This window comes from Mesoplodon bidens, assembly GCF_964165515.1.
Source record: "Mesoplodon bidens genome assembly, chromosome: 18".
Taxonomy (NCBI): domain Eukaryota; kingdom Metazoa; phylum Chordata; class Mammalia; order Artiodactyla; family Ziphiidae; genus Mesoplodon; species Mesoplodon bidens.
In genome coordinates, this window is record NC_138175.1 from 46,608,969 (window position 1) to 46,631,190 (window position 22,222).

The window sequence follows — 22,222 nt, forward strand, 5'->3', positions numbered from 1 at the left end:
TTTTGTATCAATTCTTCTATCAGTGTCTTTTATTTTACTTTTATTATTATTTGCTTTTATTTTACTAATTATTTATTTCCATTATGTACTAATACATTTCATTATATATCATCATAGTATCTTTTCCTTGAAGTGTAGAAGAAAAACATAATTCATACTTTATAATGTTCAAAATAATTGCATGCACAAACATGTCTGCTAATTAATTACTTGTTAACTGGGTTTTTAATGTTTTATATTATTCAGAAATCCCTGAGAGAATTCATGTAAGTGGTTTAACTTGAATTTAAATTATGTTTGGGAAAATTGGTTAGGGTACTTGAATGCGTTGGAAACATTATTTTTCCCATTTGAAGTAATGGGATGTAGGTAGGCTCTGAAGTTTGGGCATCTGAAAATGTACTGTTCAACCTGTTATCAGGAATAGATTAGGTTCAGATAATGAGGAAAAACTGTAGTTGGTAAATTTTGCTTTGATTTCTCATTTAAGACAATATTTTGTAGGGTTTTTTTTTAATGGCGTTAACTTGGCTATCATTTTGTTGGTAACTTCTTTTATCCTTAAAGTAGTAATTAGAAAATGTGGAATAAAGACTTCTGCTTTTGTAATTTGTTGTAGGAAAATCTCCTCTCCTTGATTTTATAAAAAAGCTCTACAACGGTAAAGAAATTTCTTCCATAGAGTTTCTTGCCAGTATGAATTTTCTGGTGCAGCAAAACTTATGAGCTCTAAAATAGAGGCCTTCATACTCTTATTATGTTCTAAAGCTCTTGTCATAGAATAAATTATTTGGGTTCAAAAGGGGATAGATGGTAATAGAATGTTTACATCTTTCTACGGTACTTATAAAATATTCCTACCATTTGACTTCTCTAATAGCATTGATAATGATGATGATAATAATAATGATAATAACACTGAGTATCAGATACTGTCCAAAGGGAGTTACATGTGTTTAATCACTTACAATTTGATCATTATTATACCATTATAGTATTTTACACATAAAGAAATGGAGGCACAGAGAAGTTACTTAACCTATCCAATTTCACAGTTAGGAAATATTAAAATAGAGATGGTGCTCAATAAAGGATATAATTCAGCATTACTTTCCAGGGTTATAGAGATTTTTAAAAATGTTTAATGGGTTCCAGAAGTCATTTATTTCTGCATTCATGAAGTTAATATAAGCTTTCTAAAAATGAGTTGATTTTGAACACAATCAAAAGGATGTCCTATTTCATTACAAACATAATATGAGTTCTCTAATATTCCAGAGCTGCTGAAGATGGGTGAAGGCTTTCTTATATTAAATCATATATAAAGCTTTCTCAATTATGAAGCCTCATATGTTGAGTAAGTTGTGAATGACGTCTAAAGTCTTTACCACACTGTATGCATGCATAGGGTTGCTCACCAGTATGGATCCTTTGATGTAGAGTAAGTTCTGAGCCACGACTGAAGGCCTTCCCATATTCCTTACATTCATAGGGTTTCTCACCATTATGAGTTCTTAGATGTTCAGTAAGGTGTGAGCCACAAATAAAGGCCTTCCCACATTGCTTACATTCATAGGGTTTTTCATCTCTATGAATTCTCTGGTGTTCACTAAGTTGTGAGCCATAAATAAAAGCTTTGTCACATTCCTTACATTTGTAGGGTTTTTCACCTGTATGAATTCTCTGATGATATGTAAGTTGTGTGGTACGAAAAAAGGTCTTCCCACATTCCTTACATTCATAATGCTTCTCACCATGAATTTTCTCATGTTGCGTAAGATATGCACCACAAATAAAGGTCTTTCCACATTCCTTACATTCAAAGGGTTTCTCACCTGTATGAATTCTCTGATGCTCACTAAGTTGTTTGCCACAAATAAAGGCCTTTCCACATTCCTTACATTTGTAAGGTTTCTCACCTGTATGAATTCTCTGATGTTGAGTAAGATTAGAATTAGAAATAAAGGCTTTCCCACATTCTTTGCATATATAGGGTCTCTCACCTGTATGAACTCTCAGATGATAAGTAAGTTGTGAGCCACGAGAAAAGGCCTTTCCACATTCTTTACATTCATAGGGTTTCTCACCTGTGTGAATTCTCTGATGTTCATTAAGTTGGGAGGCACATAAAAAGGCCTTCCCACATTCTTTACATCTGTAAGGCTTTTCACCAGTATGAACTCTTTGATGATAAGTAAGGTGTGAACCAAGAATAAAAGCCTTTCCACATTCCTTACACTCATAGGGTTTCTCACCACTATGAATTCTCTGATGGTAAGTAAGCTGAGAGCCAAGAATAAAGGCCTTCCCACATTCCTTACATTCATAAGGTTTTTCACCACTATGAATTCTCTGATGGAGTGTATATTGTGAACAATAACTAAAGGCTTTTCCACATTTCTTACATTCATATGGTTTCTCTCCTGTATGAACTCTCTGATGTTCAGTGAGTTGCGAACCACGAATAAAGGCCTTCCCACATGCTTTACATTGATAAGGTTTTTCATTAGTGTGAATTTTCTGATGTTGAATCAGATCAGAACTACGACCAAAGGCCTTTCCACATTCCATACACTCATAAGGTTTCTCACCATTCTGAATCCTCTGATGTTGAATATAGGTTGGCTTTTTGCTGAATATCTTCCTACATTTCTTAACGTCAGAGTGTTTCTCTTTATTATGACTTTTCTCATGTTGAATAAGGCATGACAAGTAGCTGAAAGCTTGTTTACATTCCTTACATTTGTACAATTTTTCCTTGGTAGGATTTATCTGATGAAGAATAGGGGACATGGAATGGCTTTGAGTGGCCTCTTCTTTACAGGTAATTTTCATGCGCATGTATGGTCTTTCCTGACTTCTCTGTTGATCCTCAAACTTGCCTTTGCACTCTGTATTTTCTCCAGGATCATTGCACTCAAGGTTATGGCTGATAGGTTTCCTCAGATTCTCCCATTGCAGTGATTCCATTTCATAAGTTCCCTTTTCTGGACATGACTTTTTGGTCTCACAGCTGTATTCCAAGTCTGTAAAATAACAAGAAAGCAAATTCCTGCTGTTTTTGTTTGTAAGAAAAAATGAACTGTCTAAGGTAAAAATGGTAGATAAAATGATAATTCTCATAAGAACAGAATGGCTTAAACATTGCTAAAAGTTTTGTGCAATTTAAAAAAAGGCACAAGGAGAGAACATAGAATGAGGGGAATTTGTAGGGGAAAATTAATTAAGAAAACAGATTAAGTCAGTGGTTCTCAAACTTTGGAGTGGATTAGAATCACCAAGGAAGCTTATAAAATTACAACAAAACACCCCTGGAAATAAACAAACAAATGCCTGGGTGGATAGCCAATCTATCAACAAATCCTATTAGCTCTCCCGTCAAAATTTATCAAATATCTGACCACATCCACTACAACCACATTAGGCCAAGCCACCCATCTCTCACTATAATAGCCTCTTATCAAATTCTTATGCATTTTAGACTCCCTCACATGCTGTTCCATCTGCCAGGAATGCTCTCTGCAAGGCCAGTTCCTTTTCGTCTAAAACATACTAACTTAAATGCCAGCTGCTCAGAAAGACTATCACTGAAAACTCTAATTGGGTCCATGCCATGTCTTTATTCTCTATATCTGCACCTTCTTCTTCATTCTTGTTTCAATCTTTGCAATTCTAGAATTACATTTTCTTTATTTATGTTGATCCTCCTATTCCTCAAGCTTCACAAGCATAGGAAAAATATGCCTCTTTATAGCTATTCCCCAGAACATAGAAAGCAAACACAGTGTTTTCTTTTCCCTTCATGTATTTTTTCAGGTCCTTCTTTCCAGTACCTTCTACTCAAGGCCAAATGTTCTCATATTTTCCAGAAAAGCATAAGGTTCTATAATGTTCTAGAAATATTGACAACTTTATACACTAAAGAAAATTTTATGTTATTCTGAACAAAGTTGGGAGATGGATGTAATTTTCAAATGTAGAAGAACACTATCCACTGTGACTGGAGCCCCAGGCACACTCTGGCAACACTGTATATAGGCTGTAGAGTGTAATAGAGGATGGTAGTGGGAAAGAAAATAAACATATATCGGTAAATTCAACTTCAAATGGTCTTTTAGAAATAAGAGTCAGAAATCTGGGAAAACGTGCTTTTGGTAAAAAGTACAATGAAACTGTAAACTGTAAAGTACAATGAAACTGTAAACTGTAAAATACAATGAAACTGTAAACTGTAAAGTACAATGAAACTGCAAACTGTAAACAAAAACCCCCACATTGGCTCAATTTAACACCAACTCGTCAGCAACATGTACTGGGATGAGAGTATCTGGCTTCTACTTTCTGTCAGAGAAGCACAATATGGTTTACAAGACAGTAGGAAAGAAACCAACTGGAATATGGTGATTAACGGAACAGTGTAAGGGACCAGATAAATCCAATTTAGATTCCAAACTGCTCTCCATGTTATAGTAACATGATAATAAAAATGGGAAGAAATATAAATCTAATGATTCTGGGGTGGGAAGCACTGTGAGACCACACAGGGTAAGGTGCTAAATGGCAACCTAGTGGGATAAAGAAAGTAAAGATAAGAATACCCAAGTCTTAAAACCTTGCTGAGGGTGAGGAATATGTATGAAATGTACTCAAATAAGTAGTTCTTTTTATTGTCATTAAATCAATGCAAGAATAACTGGGAAAACGGCAAAAGGGGCGATGACTGAAGACAACAAAATGGAGTCTGAAAAGCAGAAGGCATATTGAAAGGCCCCTTTGACTCTTACCCCCTTGAGTCCTACTGAGTCTATCTCCTAAATAGCTCTTGAATCTGTTTCCTTATCCCCAACACCACTGCCAACACTCCGAGGATGCCCAAAGCAACTCTCATTTGAGCCACGACAATAACCTACTCAGTAACGTCATGAGACCCTTCCTTCTAATTTCCATCTGGCAGTCAGAGTAATATATTAAATGTGTAAATCACATTATGTCACTGTCCTATATAAGATTCTTCATAAGCTTGCAAATGCTTTGGGGATAAAATTCAAACTTAGTAGCATCTTTCAAACTGCTTTTGACTGCAACCTTACAATAAGAAATGCATGTTACATTATTATGCATGTTATATTGTGAGTACACATGCACAAACATAAACAAGACAAATAGGTCATGAAATTTTCTTTTTTACATGCGATGCATTCTGATATTTTATTTTATTTTCTCTTCTGTGTTATTTTATTTATGAAACAAAACCAAACCAAAAAATAAAAACAAATGCTGCTCACATTCAATAAAGATGTTAAAAAACAAACAAACAAAAAAACAAATGCTGCTCACAGCCTACCAGGTCATTTCATAACCCCTAGAAGGTGCTGCCTGGCCTGGCTTCTGCCAGCTTCTCCAAACTCACACCTGGTACCTCTCCCTTACTAGGCTCCAACTACAAGGGTCTTCTTTGAATATCTCATATACACCAGGCTCTATCCTCTTATAGCCTTTAGTACATTGTTCCCTTTGCTAGGAATGCTCTTCCCTATACCCTCAGCCTCCCTACTGGCTTTCCATCCTTTCAGGGCTCATCTGAAATCTCACAGACCTTTGCAGTTCCTGAAAAGCCTTCCCCAAACCCAGACTTCGAGCAACACTGCACCTACAATTCTTTCTTCTATTAAGACAACCACTCCACTCACTGCAGCCTAAAAGAAAGGCCCCCATAGCTTTTGGTGCTGGTAAGACCTCCACATCCTGCTATTAAGGCTGGTTTCTCCTGGGAGGTCTTGATTTCCATAAACTCTTAGTGTGACAGTCCCATCACTCTTAGTTTGTAACAGAAATAAGCACCCACCTTCCCCAAAGAGACCACTCAGGACCAATCCTGTAATGCTTGACATCTCTGGGTATCCAATTACCTCTGAAAAGCTCTGGCTTCCTGGGTCCTTGGTCATCACTAGGACTCTCATCCCAATCCAGGTCTGGACATCCTCTTTTATGACCCAATGTTCTATTGCATGCTAACCAACAGACCTTCTGGAACTCACAGTGTACTTTCCAGAAGTACTCTAACCTCAGCCTCCCTTCTGATTATTCTCTTCATCTTCTTGCTCTGATTGAAACCTTGAGCACACTGCTTCCCCTGAAACACTGTTTTCCTTCACTTCTTTCCACCTACCCTCTCCCACAGTAGATATAATAGACCTTGTTGTTACCAATAATCACAACACCTCTAAAAGTTCAGTTTTGAGCAATCATCTTTTTGACCACTACCACCCATATTTCATTTACTCTTATACCATCTCTCTATTATTTATCTCCATCTTAAAGACTCTCCCTTGAAATCAAAACAAAACAACCTCTCCTTTGATTCTTTGGTTCATTTCGCAGCTCCTATCCATTTACTGTATTCCTTCCTGGCAAAACTTCTCAGAAGAGTTGTCTGTACTTCCTGTCTATACTTTTTATTCCCCTTTACTCCCACCCTCATAACTAACATTTTGCTGTATTTACTTCCAGGTTTTTTCCCTGAACTTTTATGTAGTTACATATACAAACTTGAATCAAACTTCTTTTTCCTCATTATTATATCATACTTCTTTTTCCTCACTATTATAATACTGTTATTTAAAACTTCTAAAGCATTTAAAAACTCTGTTTGTACCTTTGAGAGCTCCTCAAATGGGCCTTCCACACTGCCTGGTGAGTTAACTCACTATCCCACTGTAGTTTTTACTGTTGACTTTTTTCTTCTTCATTCTCTTTTTAATCCTCTAAAATCAGGTTTTTGCTCCTCTCATTTCCAAACCTACTTTGTCAGGGTCACCAATATCCTTCATCTTGCCAAATCCAATAGTCAATTCTTAGCCTTCATCTTACTTGAGCTCTTAGCAGTATCTTTCACAGTTAACCACTCTCTCCTTGTGTTTGTCATGGCTTCCAGTACACTAAATTCCCAATTACTTCCTAGATCACAGGTTAATCAGGAAGCTCCTGAATTTCCTTTGCTGGATCATTTTCCTCTTCCCAACTAAATGTTGCAATGCCCCATGGTTTAGCCTTTTGGACTTTATTTACCTTGCTTTCCATCTAAACCAATCCCTCCATAATCTCATCTCGTCCCATCATACAGAGATTAATCCTATATTTATCTCTTCAGTCCTGACTACCCTCCTGCAGACTTTCAAATGTGTGTCTAACTTCTCTATGGAGATATCTAATGGGCATCTCAAATGCGTAACTCTTGACTTCCATCTGCAGGCTTCCAAACGCTGATGCCTCTTTCTATTTCCAATCCTCAGCAAGTCCTATTAATCCTACCATCAAAATACAACCAGAATATAACCCATTCTCATCACCACATATTAAACCCCATTCCAAGCCACTATTATCTTTAATATAGACTCTTGAACCAGTCCTCTAACTGGTCTTTTGCTTCCATTCTTACCAGCACCAAAAGCTATGGGGGCCTTTCTACAGCTATGTGTCTTCCTACACATAGCACCCAGAGTGATCTTTAAACAATAATCCCCTACTCATCTGCACAAAAGTCTCCAAGGGCTCCCTATTATACCTAGGATAAAGCCTCACTCCTTGAAATAGCCTACAAGGCCTCATATGATCTGATCTCTGCCTATTTCTCTGACCTCATCTCTAATTTCCACTTTCACTCACTCTGTTCTAGCCACACTGACCTTCCTGCTGATCCTCAAATAAAGGAAGCTCAGCCTCTCCTCAGGGCCTTGGCACTTCTGTTCTCTCTGCCTGAACACACACTTGCCTTATTTTTACACAGCTAACTTCCTTCCGGTCTCAGTTCAAACGTTACCTCCTCTGAGAGATCATCCCTGTCCATCCTAATCTAAGAACACAGTAAGCTCTCAACAAACGTTTGCTGGTTGGAGATATCTAGCTAAATAAAAAAGAACAGCTGGGAAAAAACTCAATCAAGAAATAGAAAAAAGGATTGTCTTGGAAGAAACCAAAGGTAGTTTCCTCATTAAAGCAAAAGGCGGGGGGGGGGACATCCCTGGTGGCACAGTGGTTAAGAATCAGCCTGCCAATGTAGGGTACACGGGTTCGAGCCCTGGTCCAGGAAGATCCCACATGCCGCAGAGCAACTAAGCCAGGACGCCACAACTACAGAAGCCTGGGCGCCTAGGGCACGTGCTCTGCAACAAGAGAAGCCGCAATGAGAAGCCTGCGCACCACAATGAAGAGTAGCCCCCGCTCACCGCAACTAGAGAAAGCCCGCGTGCAGCAACGAACACCCAACATAGCCAAAAGTGATAAATAAATGACTTAATTTTTTTAAAAGGGTGGGGTGAATGTAGGAGGAAGAGCGGTAAATAGGAGGTGGAAAGGAAGTTCCTTTGGGAACTCATGTTGATATCACCTTCCTGCTCTCCCTAGGTCTCAGGTCTTCTTTCCACAGGCCTTTGAAGGGAGCTTCACACAAACATCGCAAAGTGTTGTCACTTCATAAAGCAGCTGTATTACTATCAGCAAAATAGCTGATCCTGTGTGGCCAGCTCTTATTCACCTGAGCTCCACCTTGTCATGGCTCTCACCACCATCCAGGGCTCCTTCCCTCGCTCCAATAAGGAAAACACGTCTGGCTTAGGGATTGAACATCCAGCTTAAAAGAAAAGAAATGAGACACGGTCATGGGATGAAGAGTCCCAGAGTCAAATCCAGTCCATTGGTCATCAAAGAAGAGAAACTGACAGGAAGTGATGGAGGAAGATGTGAAGGTCCGAAGGGTGAGAAATAAAAAGGTACACAGTGGGGCTGTCTACTTCTACTTTTAAAAAACCTCAAACCTTTCCTTAGGGAATAGAAATCAGAAATTCACAATGAAGGAGGCAGAAAGTATGGGAGACAAATTCTGAAAACTGTGTAAAATGATCTTACCCAGTGAGATCAGGTGGCTGTAGTTCTCCACCATGACCTCCCTGTACAAATCGCGCTGCATGGGGTCAAGGCATTCCCATTCCTCCTGAGAGAAGTTGATGGCCACATCCCTGAAAGTTACCAACCACTGAAACAACAAATCCATTTATTATTTGTGAAATATGGTGATGATTTTGAGGTGAAATGAGATAAGAAGGAGGAGGGCATTGAAGGAAGGGGGTGATATAATAAATAATATGCCATGGCTGAACACCTGTAACATTGAAGGAAATTGGGTGCCTGAACTGTAGTGTCAACATGATCCTTGATCACTGCTATTGCCACAGACAAAACTTCCTACATACACTAGGACAATTCCATTATCCAGAAAGGTCTGGGAATACAAAAGGCCAGATGATTGCAGTTTCCCAATTAAATGAAATATTGTATGCAATCACACAGCACTTTAAGCTTTCTAATTCTCAATAAATAATAAATAAATTCTCAACTAATGGGTTCTTTCTGAAATTACCTTCTCTCTTTAAAGAAAAGGATAAACGAAATTGATGAAATCTTTCCAAACAATTTTTTAACAAATCTCTGGACTGGAACATAGAATTTGGATATAACTTCGAATCTTTTTGAAGATTCAAGTTCATTAAGTCACTATATTATGTCACCAAATATAATGGACACACAGTATTTTCATTTTATGGATGTAATGATCTGCTTATTTGGGAGTATTTAAAACAAATTCTTTAATGTCTTTAGCTCTAGGAATCTAAAATTCTCAAAAGATTATACATCTGGCAGATTTTATTTGCTCCTACTTTCTGTGTTCCTAGGCTACAGCAGGCTGATGGATGCCAGTCTAGGTGCACACAGGCATCACTCTGACACATTCTGGCCAACTCCAAGGTAAGCCTTGCCTCTCATTGGTTTCTTGGCAAGAGGGATGTGGTAGGTAGACTAATGACCCCGCAAGGATGTCCATGTCTTAACCCCTGGAACCTGTGAGTATGTTACCTTACATGGCAAATGGGACTTTGTAGATGTGATTAAATTAAGAATCTTGGGGACATTATCCTGGATTTTCTGACTGGGCCCAATGGGATCACAAGGGTATTTTAAGTGACAGAGGGAGGCAGAAGAGTCAAAGAAGGAGATGTGATAATGAAAGCAGAGATCAGAATGATGTGATTGCTGGCTCTGAAAATGGAGGGGACCCTTGAGCCAAGGAATGTGAGCAGCCTCGAGCAGCTGGAAATGCAAGAAAATAGATTTTCCTCTGGAACCTCCAGAAGGAACACAGACCTACCAACACCTTGACTTTAGCCCTATAAGACTGATTTCAGATTCCAACCTCCAGAAGTATGACAGTAAGTTTGTGTTTTAGTCACTAAGTTTGTAGTAATTTGTTACAGTAGCAACATGAAACTGTACAAGAGGCAAGATCTCTTTCTTCTCAGGACTCAGTTCCCCACCCAATTTCAAAGGCCTCACAAAAAAATCTCACCACACACTGAGACTGGGAACAACCAGTAGAAATGCGGTCACTTCCAAGGGGAAAACCTAGGTTTGTAGAGATCAAAGTCTGTCATGTGTCTCATTTAACTACCTCACGAAACCACTGTGCTAATACTACTCTTAAGGGGAGATATTTCCGCTTCCTCAGGGCTCCTGGCAGAATACCATCCGGTGCAGGGAAAACCATTTAGAGAAGAATGAAGCTCTTTGCTACGATCACTCACTGGAATGGGAGAGATTTGGGAGCAGTTCCTTTACAGGACTAAGCAAGGCAGAAAATATGGGAATAAATATATCTGGTGTTCATATAACCCAACAAAATGATTGCACTTCAGGGAGGAAAGAAGAAACAGCAACTCACGTGAGGCATGGTTTTGAGAACTGTCAGAACTGATCAACTTTCTGGGCTCCTCTCCTGGAGATGTGCAGAGTCCTAAGAGGAGAGCAGGGCTGGAGAAGGAAAACAAAGCCATGAGAACAAGCTTGCCTCAGAGCCCACAAAATGAGCACCTTGGAACTACCTTTATTTCCCCTCTTTGAGGGAAGTTTGGGAAAATCTCAGCCCTCTTACAAATCCAGTGGAATCCAGATAGAGCAGAGGGAATTCAGGCCAGACTTTTCCTTAATCCCCATGATGCTGAACAGGACCCCAGAGGGTGCCAGTTTCCATGGGCATCTTACATCTGTAGGATAGGGGAGTACCCAGGGAGCCCTGGGGAGCAGCGCTTCCCCAGAGCCCACATGCTAAATGAGATGCTTCGCTCCCATGCTTAAAGGCTCAGGCCCACAAGACTGCTCCTGACTTCAGAAGCCAATTGCAAATCCCAGGCCACTGTACTTCTGACCAACCAGCTATAAATTGTGGGCTCCTACAATCCCCTCCTAAGGTTCTATACTTTGCTAGGATGGCTCACAGAACTTAGGAAAACACTTCACTTATGTTTACCAATTAATTATAATGGTTACAATTTAGGAGCAGCCAAATGGAAAAGATGCATAGGGCAAGGTATGGCGGAGGGGGAGCTTGGAGTTTCCAATGCTCTCTTTGGGATTGCCACCTTCAAAGCACCTCAAGGTGTTCACTAATCCAGAAGCTCATCAAATCTAGTTCGAGAGTTTTTATAGGGCTTAACCTCCAGTCCCACCCTCCCCTTTCCTGGAGGTCAGGTCAGTGGGTGGGTTGGAAAGTTCCAACCCTCTAATCATTTGGTCTTTCTGGTGATTAGCTCCATCCTGAAGCTATCTAGGGGCCACACTCCAAGCCACCTCATTAGCATAAATTCAGGTGTGATCAAAAGGGGTTCACTATGAATAACAAAACACACTCCTATCACTCAGAAATTTGCTAAGTTAGGAAAACCACATAGTCGATGAAGAGAAGTTCTTATTTGTAGAACTCCAGCTAAGAAATGCAGAAGGAATTGAGAGAATTAGTTTTAAAAATCACTATATGTAACACTTAATAAAATAATAGATCTCAGCATCAATCATAAATGGATGTTATAACCTCTACGTCAGTGTTTCTTACCTTTTTTTTTCATTATTAGTTCCCCCAAAGCCTTTTAAGACAACTTTTCTCTTGATACCACTTACCTATGAAATTTTAATACCACAGATATACTGTATATGTGTTTATGTACTGTGTCCACAAACCATTATAATATTTAGTAAGAGTTTTGTCCCCCTCCCTGCCAAGAACCAAGTTTCACCCCCGTGGGGGCAATACCCCTCCTTCTGCCATTGAGAATGCATGCTTTAGGTGAAAGAGGAAGAGGGCATTTTATACAGGAAGAATTAAGTGGACAGCACTTGAACACCAATCAACATGGCATCACCAGAAGTGGGACACCAGACTTTAAAAAACCTCAGGATGTGATGTCACAGGAAGTACACAACATAACCTATGAATTATTTTTGCCTGAAAATGTGATTTAGGCAAAATATGATCTGAATCTGATCAAGGCTCTAGATCTAACTACCCCTTAACAGAAATATGTAGCATAGGGGAACTAATTATATGACACCACAAGGAAGAAATTAGCCAAAAGGAGAATGCACAATATTCTGTAAACAAATAACCTAGTTTTTCTACAAATCAATGGCAACAAGTAAAGTAAAAACAGAAAATAGAGAAAACTGTTATGGATTAAAGAAACTTAAGAGATTTGACAGGGACTTCCCTGGCGGTCCAGTGATTAACACTCCACACTTCCAGTGCAGGGGGCCCAGGGTTTGATCCCTGGTTGGGGAACTAAGATCCCACATGCTGGTCGTCCAGAATAAAAAAAGAAAAAAAAATAATAAGAAAAGAGATTTGACAACCAAATGTAATGTGTGGACCTATCTGAATCATGATTTGAACAAACCAATTGTAAAAAAATCTATCTTCCAAAGAATTGGGGAAGTTTGAATATATCCTGGGTATATGATATTATGGAATGACTTAGTTTTTAAAGTTGAGATAGCATCGTGGTTATTATTTTAAAATATGTCCTTTTGGTTACATAAGCATACAGGTGATTAAAATAACACTTTGAAATACTAAAGGAAAAAGGGGGATGGATAGGTATAAGGATATTTGCAAATGTGTTAAATTACGGCTGAGCGTTGGACACACTGGGATCGTATTATTTTCTACCCTGCTTGAAAATTTCCATACAAAGTTAAAACAAAAGTCCACATTTCCTCCAGAAAGTATAGTTATCTTTCATCAAAAATCTTAGACCAGAAAGGGCTGATTTGTCATCAGGTGGAAAAGGAGAGGTGCAGGTGTGGTTGGTGAGTAGAGTAGTAGACTGGTGAGGCCATCCCTGGAGCGCCATGATTCACAGGGATAGCAATGCCTAAGGACAGTCACGGGTTTCTCCTAAGGTTTCTCCTTAGGAAGATGTTGCAGGAGGTAGCAGCATCTTGAAAAGAAGAAACTCGAGAGAAGAAAGAAAATGGCAACATATTTTAGAAGAGACTTTTAGCTGTGCAATATTTTTTTCCTTTCCTCTGTATGCTTCTGTTGGAAAAAGGAGAACAGAGGAAAAAGAATCAAAGGATATCAAGCCTTTCCCAGAGCCGACCAAACAGTTTAGGACCAATTCCCACAACAACTTCAGGCTGAGAGAGGGATCAGTTTTTCCCCATAGGGCTCTCAAAGTAGAATGGGGCATCCTGTTAGGGTGGTCTTCTGCCTTCCTGGGGCATAAACTCTCATTGTAGGGGCATCTTCAGAATAGCCTCGTTCTCTGTAAAGTGAAGGAACTGCGGCACCTGGAACCGCGCGATTCTTAACTGGCGAGACTCTGTCCCTGTCTCACGGCGGGAGAGTACACAGTCACTAAAGGGGCACAGCAGCCAAGTGCGTCAGATGGCGGCAGGTGAGCCCGTCACGCGGCCACAAAAGCGCGCGCACACTCACACACCCAGCACTGTGGAACGTTCATGATAACATCTCCCTGCTCCCGCTGGCCGGGAACCAAAGTCACAGCGCCGCTTTTGCCGGCGGAGAGCGACGCCAAGTGCACACTCATACCTGCGGCGCAGAGGACCACAGCTGATAGCACCACGCCTCCGCCGCTAGGAACCGAAGTGACGGGGCCGACGACCAGCGAAGAAGGGCACAGCCACTCCGCACTGGCAAGGCCGACTTCCGTAAGGAATTAACCTGAGTGCTACGAAGTTGGAGATATGTAGTCCAGAGCCAGGATCGTCTCGATTCCTGTCAGCACCGAGCCCCAGCCGGCACACCGGTATTCCCAGCACCTTACAGGAACTTCCTTCTGGATGCTCCAACCCAAAGGCAGCGTGCCGGTCCCAGCGAGGTAGTGCACTCACCTACCGCTGCAGACTGGATCCTTAAACCAAGGAGTAACGGAGTAAGTGTACGAAATGGCGCAGGGACGCGGTGGCCTCCGGGAAATGTAGTCTTAAACATGAACCCGGCCCGATCCAACAGATTCCAGAGGCAGTTGGCCACGTCCTGTGGTCCGGAATCGGGCGCGCCTCGGGGCTCCCTTGCTTGAACCCGGGAACTCACGCTGCTGCGGTGTGAGCCAAACTATTTCATTTTACTCAAGTGACTTCCCAGAGGTTCTAGAAAATCCCAAAGAGGTTACCAGAGCTTGAGTCTTGCAGTGATGCCTTCAGAGAAATGTAGTCCAGGGCTGAAAAACCTGCAGAAGTCTAGGAAGCAGGGTCCAGATTTCTTAGAGTTCTGGCCCGGACGAGGTGACGGTGACTACCGGGTTGCTGCTCAAAGGGGTTCAGGGGTGTGATGCTTACTTCATGGTCTTATGTGTGTGTGTGTGTGTGTGTGTGTGCGCGCGCAAGGGCAAGTGTTCTCTACAGGGAAAGGGAAGACTGTGGGGTGTGTGATGTGTGTCAGATTGTGCTTGAGACTGTGAGGAATGTTAGTGGATAAGTATGTGATCCATTCGGGATTGTGTTAAATGTCTGGGGATGGTTGTAACTACAGCTTTCAGGATGATGTATGGGATTAATCAGACAGTCTATGATTAAGTATTTTATAACTTGTAAGAAAATGCTTTTTCTTTGCATGGTTGTGAATTTAGAATAGATTCCATGGAATTATAGAAATGTTAAGTGAAAGATACGTTGAGAGTTCACCTGTAGTAGTGAATGTGGGAAAAGAAATGTGTGAGCATAGTATTGTGAGAGTGGGTATGATTGTCTCATGATGCAGTTCTGTATAATAGTGGTATCTTTAAGCTTCAGTTTCCTCACCTGTAAAATGAGGTTAACATTCGTGTAACATTTGGAGCAGTGCTGTCCAATAGATGTTTCTGCAGAACTGGATTCCATGTCCGATGTCTGTGCTGTCCAGTACCATAGCCCTGGCCACATTTAGCTATTGAGCACCTGAAATGAGACTAGTTTGACAGAGGAACTAAATTTTTTATTTTGTTTAATTTTAATAAATTTATATTTAAATAGCTATATGTGGCTAGCTAAATTTGACAGCCCAGTCTGAAGTATCAATTTGCCTTCAAGATTTGGAGGGGAGAAACTTAAGTAATTTCATCTAGCAAATAATTTGAAAAATGAGTTTACATTGAAATGAAGAGAGATGAAAAATGCAAATTCAGCTTTAGTCTTTATTTGGGGGGGAATAATTTGCATAGAGTCCACAAATATTACTATATACCGCAATGATATTTTTTTTACATACCACACACAGATCAAGATAAAGAACATTTCGGGAATTCCCTGGTGGCGCAGCGGCTAAGAATCCACCTGCCAATGCAGGGAACACGGGGAAGATCCCACATGCCACGGAGCAACTAAGCCCGTGTGCCACAACTACTGAGCCCGCAGTGCTGCAACTACTAAAGCCCGGGCGCCTAGAGCCCATGCTCCGCAACAAAGAGAAGCGACTGCAATGAGAAGCCCGCACACTGCAACGAAGAGTAGCCGCGGCTCTCCGCAATTAGAGAAAGCCCGCGCGCAGCAACAAAGACCCAACTCAGCCAAAAATAAATAAATAAATAAATAGATTAAAATAAATAAATAAAATAAAAGGTAAAGAACATTTCAAGGATGCCAGAATGTTCCCTTGTGCCCCATCCTGGTCAGCTCTGACTTCACCTAGAAGTGACCATTTTTTGGACTTATAGCGCTATAGATTAGTTTTGTGAATTCTTGAACTTCATTTAAATACAATCAGTGTAATGATATGTGTCTCGCATGTTTTTTTAAAAAAATATTTATTTATGCATGCTTCGCCGGGTCTTAGTTGCAGCATGCGGAATCTTTAGTTGCAGCATGCATGCAGGCTCTAGTTCCCTGACCAGGGGATGAACCCGGGCCCCCTGCTTTGGGAGCTCAGAGTCTTACCCACTGGACCACCAGGGAAGTCCTGTGTCTGGCATGTTTTTAATCAACATTACAGCTCTGAGATGAGTCCTTGTTATGGAGTATAGGAATAATTCCTGTAGCCAGCTAGTAAATATTTTGGGTTTTGTGTGCCAGATGTTCTCTGTCACAACTGCTCAACTCTGCCAGTGTAGCATGAAAGCAACCATAGACAACATGTAAACAAATGAGTGTGGCTATATTCTGGTAAAACTTTATAGACACTGAAATTTGAATTTCATATAATTCTTACATGTTGCAAAATGCTATTCTTATTTTTATTTTTTTACATCATTTAAAAATGTAAAACCTTTCTTAGGTCATTGGCCATACAAAAATAGGTGAAAGGCCATATTTTGTCCATAGGCTGCAGTTTTTCAATTCTTACTATGATTCATTCATTCTGTATTGACAAACATTTGTGTGATTTCCAGTTTTTTCTTACTATGAATAAATCTGCCATGATCAATCTTAAAATATTTTTTGGTAGACATAGCAATCATTTCTATTAGGAATCCAAGAGTGGAATAGCTGGATCATAAAGTAGGTCTACATTTATATGTGTAGGTACTGTCAAACCATTTCCCAAAGTCTTTGTGTCAGTCTACACATATGTCAGCAATGTAAAGGATTCCAGTTGCTCCATATCCTCTTGAACACTTGGTATTGTTAGTCTTTTAAAATTTTTACAATACTAGTAAGTGGGTAGTAGTATCTCAGTGTGATTTTAATCTGCATTTCCCTGATTAATACTCACTTTGTCATCCTTTCATATATCAACCATTTGGATAACCTCTCTGTTGAACTGCCTGTTTAACTCTTGACCATTTCATTAAAGTCAGTTTGTGGGGTTTTTTTTCCTATTTATTTATAGCTATTTGTATATGCTGGGATATGAGGCCTTTTGTAGGATATATTTATTGTAGATATCTTTCCCAGGATATGGCTTGCCTTTCACTCTGATAGTGAAGTCTTTTTTTTAACATCTTTATTGGAGTATAATTGCTTTACAATGGTGTGTTAGTTTCTGCTTTATAACAAAATAAATCAGCTATACATATACATATATCCCCATATGTCCTCACTCTTGCATCTCCCTCTCACCCTACCTATCCCACCCCTCTAGGTGGTCACAAAGCACCGAGCTGATCTTCCTGTGCTATGCGGCTGCTTCCCACTAGCTATGTATTTTACATTTGGTAGTATTTATAAGTCTATACCACTCTCTCACTTCATCTCAGCTTACCCTTCCCCCTCCCTGTGTCCTCAAGTCCATTCTCTACATCTGTGCCTTTATTCCTGTCCTGCCCCTAGGTTCATGAGAACCTTTTTTTTTTTAGATTCCACATATATGTGTTAGCATATGGTATTTGTTTTTCTCTTTCTGACTTACTTCAATCTGTATGACAGACTCTAGGTCCATCCACCTCACTACAAATAACTCAATTTCGTTTCTTTTTATGGATGACTAATATTCCATTGCATATATGTGCCACATCTTCTTTATCCATTCATCTGTTGGTGGACACTTAGGTTGCTTCCATGTCCTGGCTATTTTAAATAGTGCTGCAATGAACATTGGGGTACATGACTCTTTTTGAATTATGGTTCGCTCAGGGTGTATGTCCAGTAGTGGGATTGCTGGGTCATATGGTAGTTCTATTATTAGTTTTTTAAGGAACCTCCATACTGTTCTCCATAGTGGCTGTATCAATTTACATTCCCACCAACAGTGCAACAGGGTTCCCTTTTCTCCACACCCTCTCCAGCATTTATTGTTTGTAGATTTTTTGATGATGGCCATTCTGACTGGTGTGAGGGGATACCTCATTGTAGTTTTGATTTGCGTTTCTCTAGTGATTAGTGATGTTGAGCATCCTTTCATGTGTTTGCTGGTAATCTGTATACCTTCTTTGGAGAGATGTCTATTTAGGTCTTCTGCCCATTTTTGGATTGGGTTGTTTCTTTTTTTGATATTGAGTTGCACGAGCTGCTTGTAAATTTTGGAGGTTGATCCTTTGTCAGTTGCTTCATTTGCAAATATTTTCTCCTATTCTGAGTGTTTCATCTTGTTTATGGTTGCCTTTGTTGTGCAAAAGCTTTTAAGTTTCATTAGGTCCCAGTTGTTTATTTTTGTTTTTATTTCCATTTCTCTAGGAGGTGGATCAAAAAGGATCTTGCTGTGATTTATGTCATAAAGTGTTCTGCCTATGTTTTCCTCTAAGAGTTTTATAGTGTCTGACCTTACATTTAGGTCTTTAATCCATTTTGAGTTTACTTTTGTGTATGGTGTTAGGGAGTTTTCTAATTTCATTCTTTTACATGTAGCTGTCCAGTTTTCCCAGTACCACTTATTGAAGAGGCTGTCTTTTCTCCATTGTTATATTATTGCCTCATTTATCAAAAATAAGATGACCATATGTGTGTTCATTTATCTCTGGGCTTTCTATCCTGTTCCATTGATTTATATTTGTTTTTGTGCCACCATACTGTCTTGATTACTGTAGCTTTGTAATATAGTCTGAAGTCCAGGACCCTGATTCCTCCAGCTCCATTTTTCTTTCTCAAGATTGCTTTGGCCATTCGGGGTCTTTTGTGTTTCCATACAAATTGTGAAATATTTTGTTCTAGATCTGTGAAAAATGCCATTGGTAGTTTGATAGGGATTGCATTGAATCTGTAGATTGCTTCAGGTAGTATAGTCATTTTCATAGTGTTGATTCTTCCAATCCAAGAACATGGTATTTCTCTCCATCTGTTTGTATCATCTTTAATTTCTTTCATCACTGTCTTATAGTTTGCTTCATACAGGTCTTTTGTCTCCTTAGGTAGGTTTATTCCTAGGTATTTTATTCTTTTTGTTGCAGTGGTAAATGGGAGTGTTTCCTTAATTTCTTTCTCAGATTTTTCATCATTAGTGTATAGGAATGCAAGACATTTCTGTGCATTAATTTTGTATTCTGCTACTTTACCAAGTTCGTTGATTAGCTCTAGTAGTTTTCTGGTAGCATCTTTAGGATTCTCTATGTATAGTATCATGTTATCTGCAAACAGTGACAACTTTATTTCTTCTTTTCTGATTTGGATTCCTTTTATTTCTTTTTCTTCTCTGATTGCTGTGGCTAAAACTTCCAAAACTATGTTGACTAATAGTGGTGAGAGTGGACAACCTTGTCTTGTTCCTGATATTAGTGGAAATGGTTTCAGTTTTTCACCATTGAGAACGATGTTGGCTGTGGGTTTGTCATATATGGCCTTTATTATGTTGAGGTAACTTCCCTCTATGGCTACTTTCTGGAGGGTTTTTATCATAAATGGTGTTGAATTTTGTCGAAAGCTTTCTCTGCATCTATTGAGCTGATCATATGGTTTTTCTCCTTCAATTTGTTAATATGGTTTATCACACTGATTGATTTGCATATATTGAAGAATCCTTGCATTCCTGGGATAAACCCCACTTGATCATGGTGTATGATCCTTTTAATGTGCTGTTGGATTCTGTATGCTAGTATTTTGTTTAGGATTTTTGCATCTATGTTCATCCGTTTTAATGGCCTGTATTTTTCTTTCTTTGTGACATCTTTGTCTGGTTTTGGTATCAGGGTGATGCTGGCCTCGTAGAACGAGTTTGGGAGTGTTCCTCCCTCTGCTATATTTTGGAAGTGTTTGAGAAGGTTATGTGTTAGCTCTTCTCTAAATGTTTGATAGAATTCGGCTGTGAAGCCATCTGGTCCTGAGCTTTTGTTTGTTGGAAGATTTTTAATCAGAGTTTCAATTTCAGTGCTTGTGATTGGTCTGTTTATATTTTCTATTTCTTCCTTGTTCAGTCTCAGAAGGTTGTGCTTTTCTAAGAATTTGTCCATTTCTTCCACGTTGTCCATTTTATTGGCATATAATTGCTTGTAGTAATCTCTCATGATCCTTTGTATTTCTGCAATGTCAGTTGTTACTTCTCATTTTTCATTTCTAATTCTATTGATCTGAGTCTTCCCCCTTTTTTTCTGGATGAGTCTGGCTAATGGTTTATCAATTTGGTTTATCTTCTCAAAGAACCAACTTTTAGTTTTATTGATCTTTGCTATTGCTTCCTTCATTTCTTTTTCATTTATTTCTGATCTGATCTTTATGATTTCTTTCCTTCTGCTAAGTTTGGAGGTTTTTTGTTCTTCTTTCTCTAATTGCTTTAGGTGTAAGTTTTGGTTGTTTATTTGAGATGTTTCTTGTTTCTTGAGGTAGGATTGTATTGCTATAAACTTCCCTCTTAGAACTGCTTTTGCTGCATCCTACAGGTTTTGGGTCATCGTGTTTTCATTGTCATTGTTTCTAGGTATTTTTTTATTTCCTCTTTGATTTCTTCAGTGATCTCTTGGTTATTAAGTAGTGTATTGTTCAGTCTCCATGTGTTTCTATTTTTTAATGATTTTTTCCTGTAATTGATATCTAGTCTCATAGTGTTGTGGTCAGAAAAGATACTTGATATGATTTAAATTTTCTTAAACTTACCAAGGCTTGATTTGTGACCCAAGATATGATCTATCCTGGAGAATGTTCCATGAGCACTTGAGAAGATAGTGTATTCTATTGTTTTTGGATGGAATGTCCTATAAATATCAATTAAGCCCATCTTGTTTAATGTATCATTTAAAGCTTGTGTTTCCTTATTTATTTTCATTTTGGATGATTTGTCCATTGGTAAAAGTCTATATGTGTCCCTAGGTCTGAAGTGGGTCTCTTGTAGACAGCATATATATGGGTCTTGTTTTTGTATCTATTCAGCCAGTCTATGTCTTTTGGTTGGAGCATTTAATCCATTTACATTTAAGGTAATTATCTATATATATGTTCCTATTACCATTTTCTTAATTGTTTTGGGTTTGTTATTGTAGGTCTTTTCCTTCTCTTGTGTTTCCTGCCTAGAGAAGTTCCTTTAGTATTTGTTGTAAAGCTGGTTCGGTGGTGCTGAATTCTCTTAACTTTTGCTTGTCTGTAAAGTTTTTAATTTCTCCATCAAATCTGAATGAGATCCTTGCTGGGTAGGTAATCTTGGTGGTAGGTTTTTCCCTTTCATCACTTTAAATATGTCATGCCACTCCCTTCTGGCTTGCAGAGTTTCTTCTGATAGATCAGCTGTTAAGCTTATGGGGATTCCCTTGTATGTTATTTGTTGTTTTTCCCTTGCTGCTTTTAATATTTTTTCTTTGTATTTAATTTTTGATAGTTTGATTAATATGTGTCTTGGTGTGTTTCTCCTTGGATTTATCCTCTATGGGACTCTCTGTGCTTCCTGGACTTGATTATTTCCTTTAGGGAAGTTTTCAACTATAATCTCTTCAAATATCTTCTCAGTGCCTTTCTTTTTCTCTTCTTCTTCTGGGACCCCTATAATTCGAATGTTGGTGCATTTAATGTTGTCCTATAGGTCTCTAAGACTGTCCTCAATTCTTTTCATTTTTTTTTCTTTATTCTGCTCTGCAGTAGTTATTTCCACTATTTTATCTTCCAGGTTACTTATCCGTTCTTCTGCCTCAGTTATTTTTTTAAATATATATATATATATATATATATATATTGGCTCTGTTGGGTCTTCATTGCTATGCGCGGGCTTTCTCTAGTTGTGGTGAGTGGGGGCTACTCTTAGTTGTGGAGGGCGGGCTTCTCACTGTGGTGGCCTCTCTTGTTGCGGAGTACAGGCTCTAGGCACCTGGGCTTCAGTAGTTGCAGCATGCGGGCTCAGTAGTTGTGGCAAACGGGCTCTAGACACAGGCTCAGTAGTTGTGGCACACAGGCTTAGTTGCTCTGTGGCATGTGGGATCTTCCTGGACCAGGGCTCAAACCCGTGTCCCCTGCATTGGCAGGTGGATTCTCAACCACTGTGCCACCAGGGAAGTCCTGCCTCACTTATTCTGCTATTGATTCCATCTAGATAATTTTTAATTTCATTTATTGTGTT

The 22,222-nt window shown here is 39.3% G+C and overlaps 1 protein-coding gene across 2 annotated transcripts; it reads right to left on the reverse strand.

The window, feature by feature from the left end:
• Nucleotides 1–1,027: 1,027 nt before the first annotated feature.
• Nucleotides 1,028–14,261, reverse strand: ZNF571 (zinc finger protein 571). Of its 2 annotated transcripts, XM_081215771.1 has the most exons (5): nt 13,934–14,261; nt 10,772–10,860; nt 8,905–9,031; nt 8,534–8,629; nt 1,028–3,026 (listed from the first exon to the last, which is right to left on the reverse strand). In XM_081215771.1, exons 2-5 carry the CDS (start codon nt 10,778–10,780, stop codon nt 1,333–1,335), a joined length of 1,926 nt encoding a protein of 641 aa, XP_081071897.1. In that variant the 5' UTR covers nt 10,781–10,860; nt 13,934–14,261; the 3' UTR covers nt 1,028–1,332. The 2 variants fall into 2 exon arrangements, with proteins under 2 accessions (XP_081071897.1, XP_081071898.1); XM_081215772.1 differs by lacking the exons at nt 8,534–8,629; nt 8,905–9,031; nt 10,772–10,860; nt 13,934–14,261 and adding an exon at nt 8,387–8,445.
• Between the last annotated feature and the right edge of the window lie 7,961 nt (nt 14,262–22,222).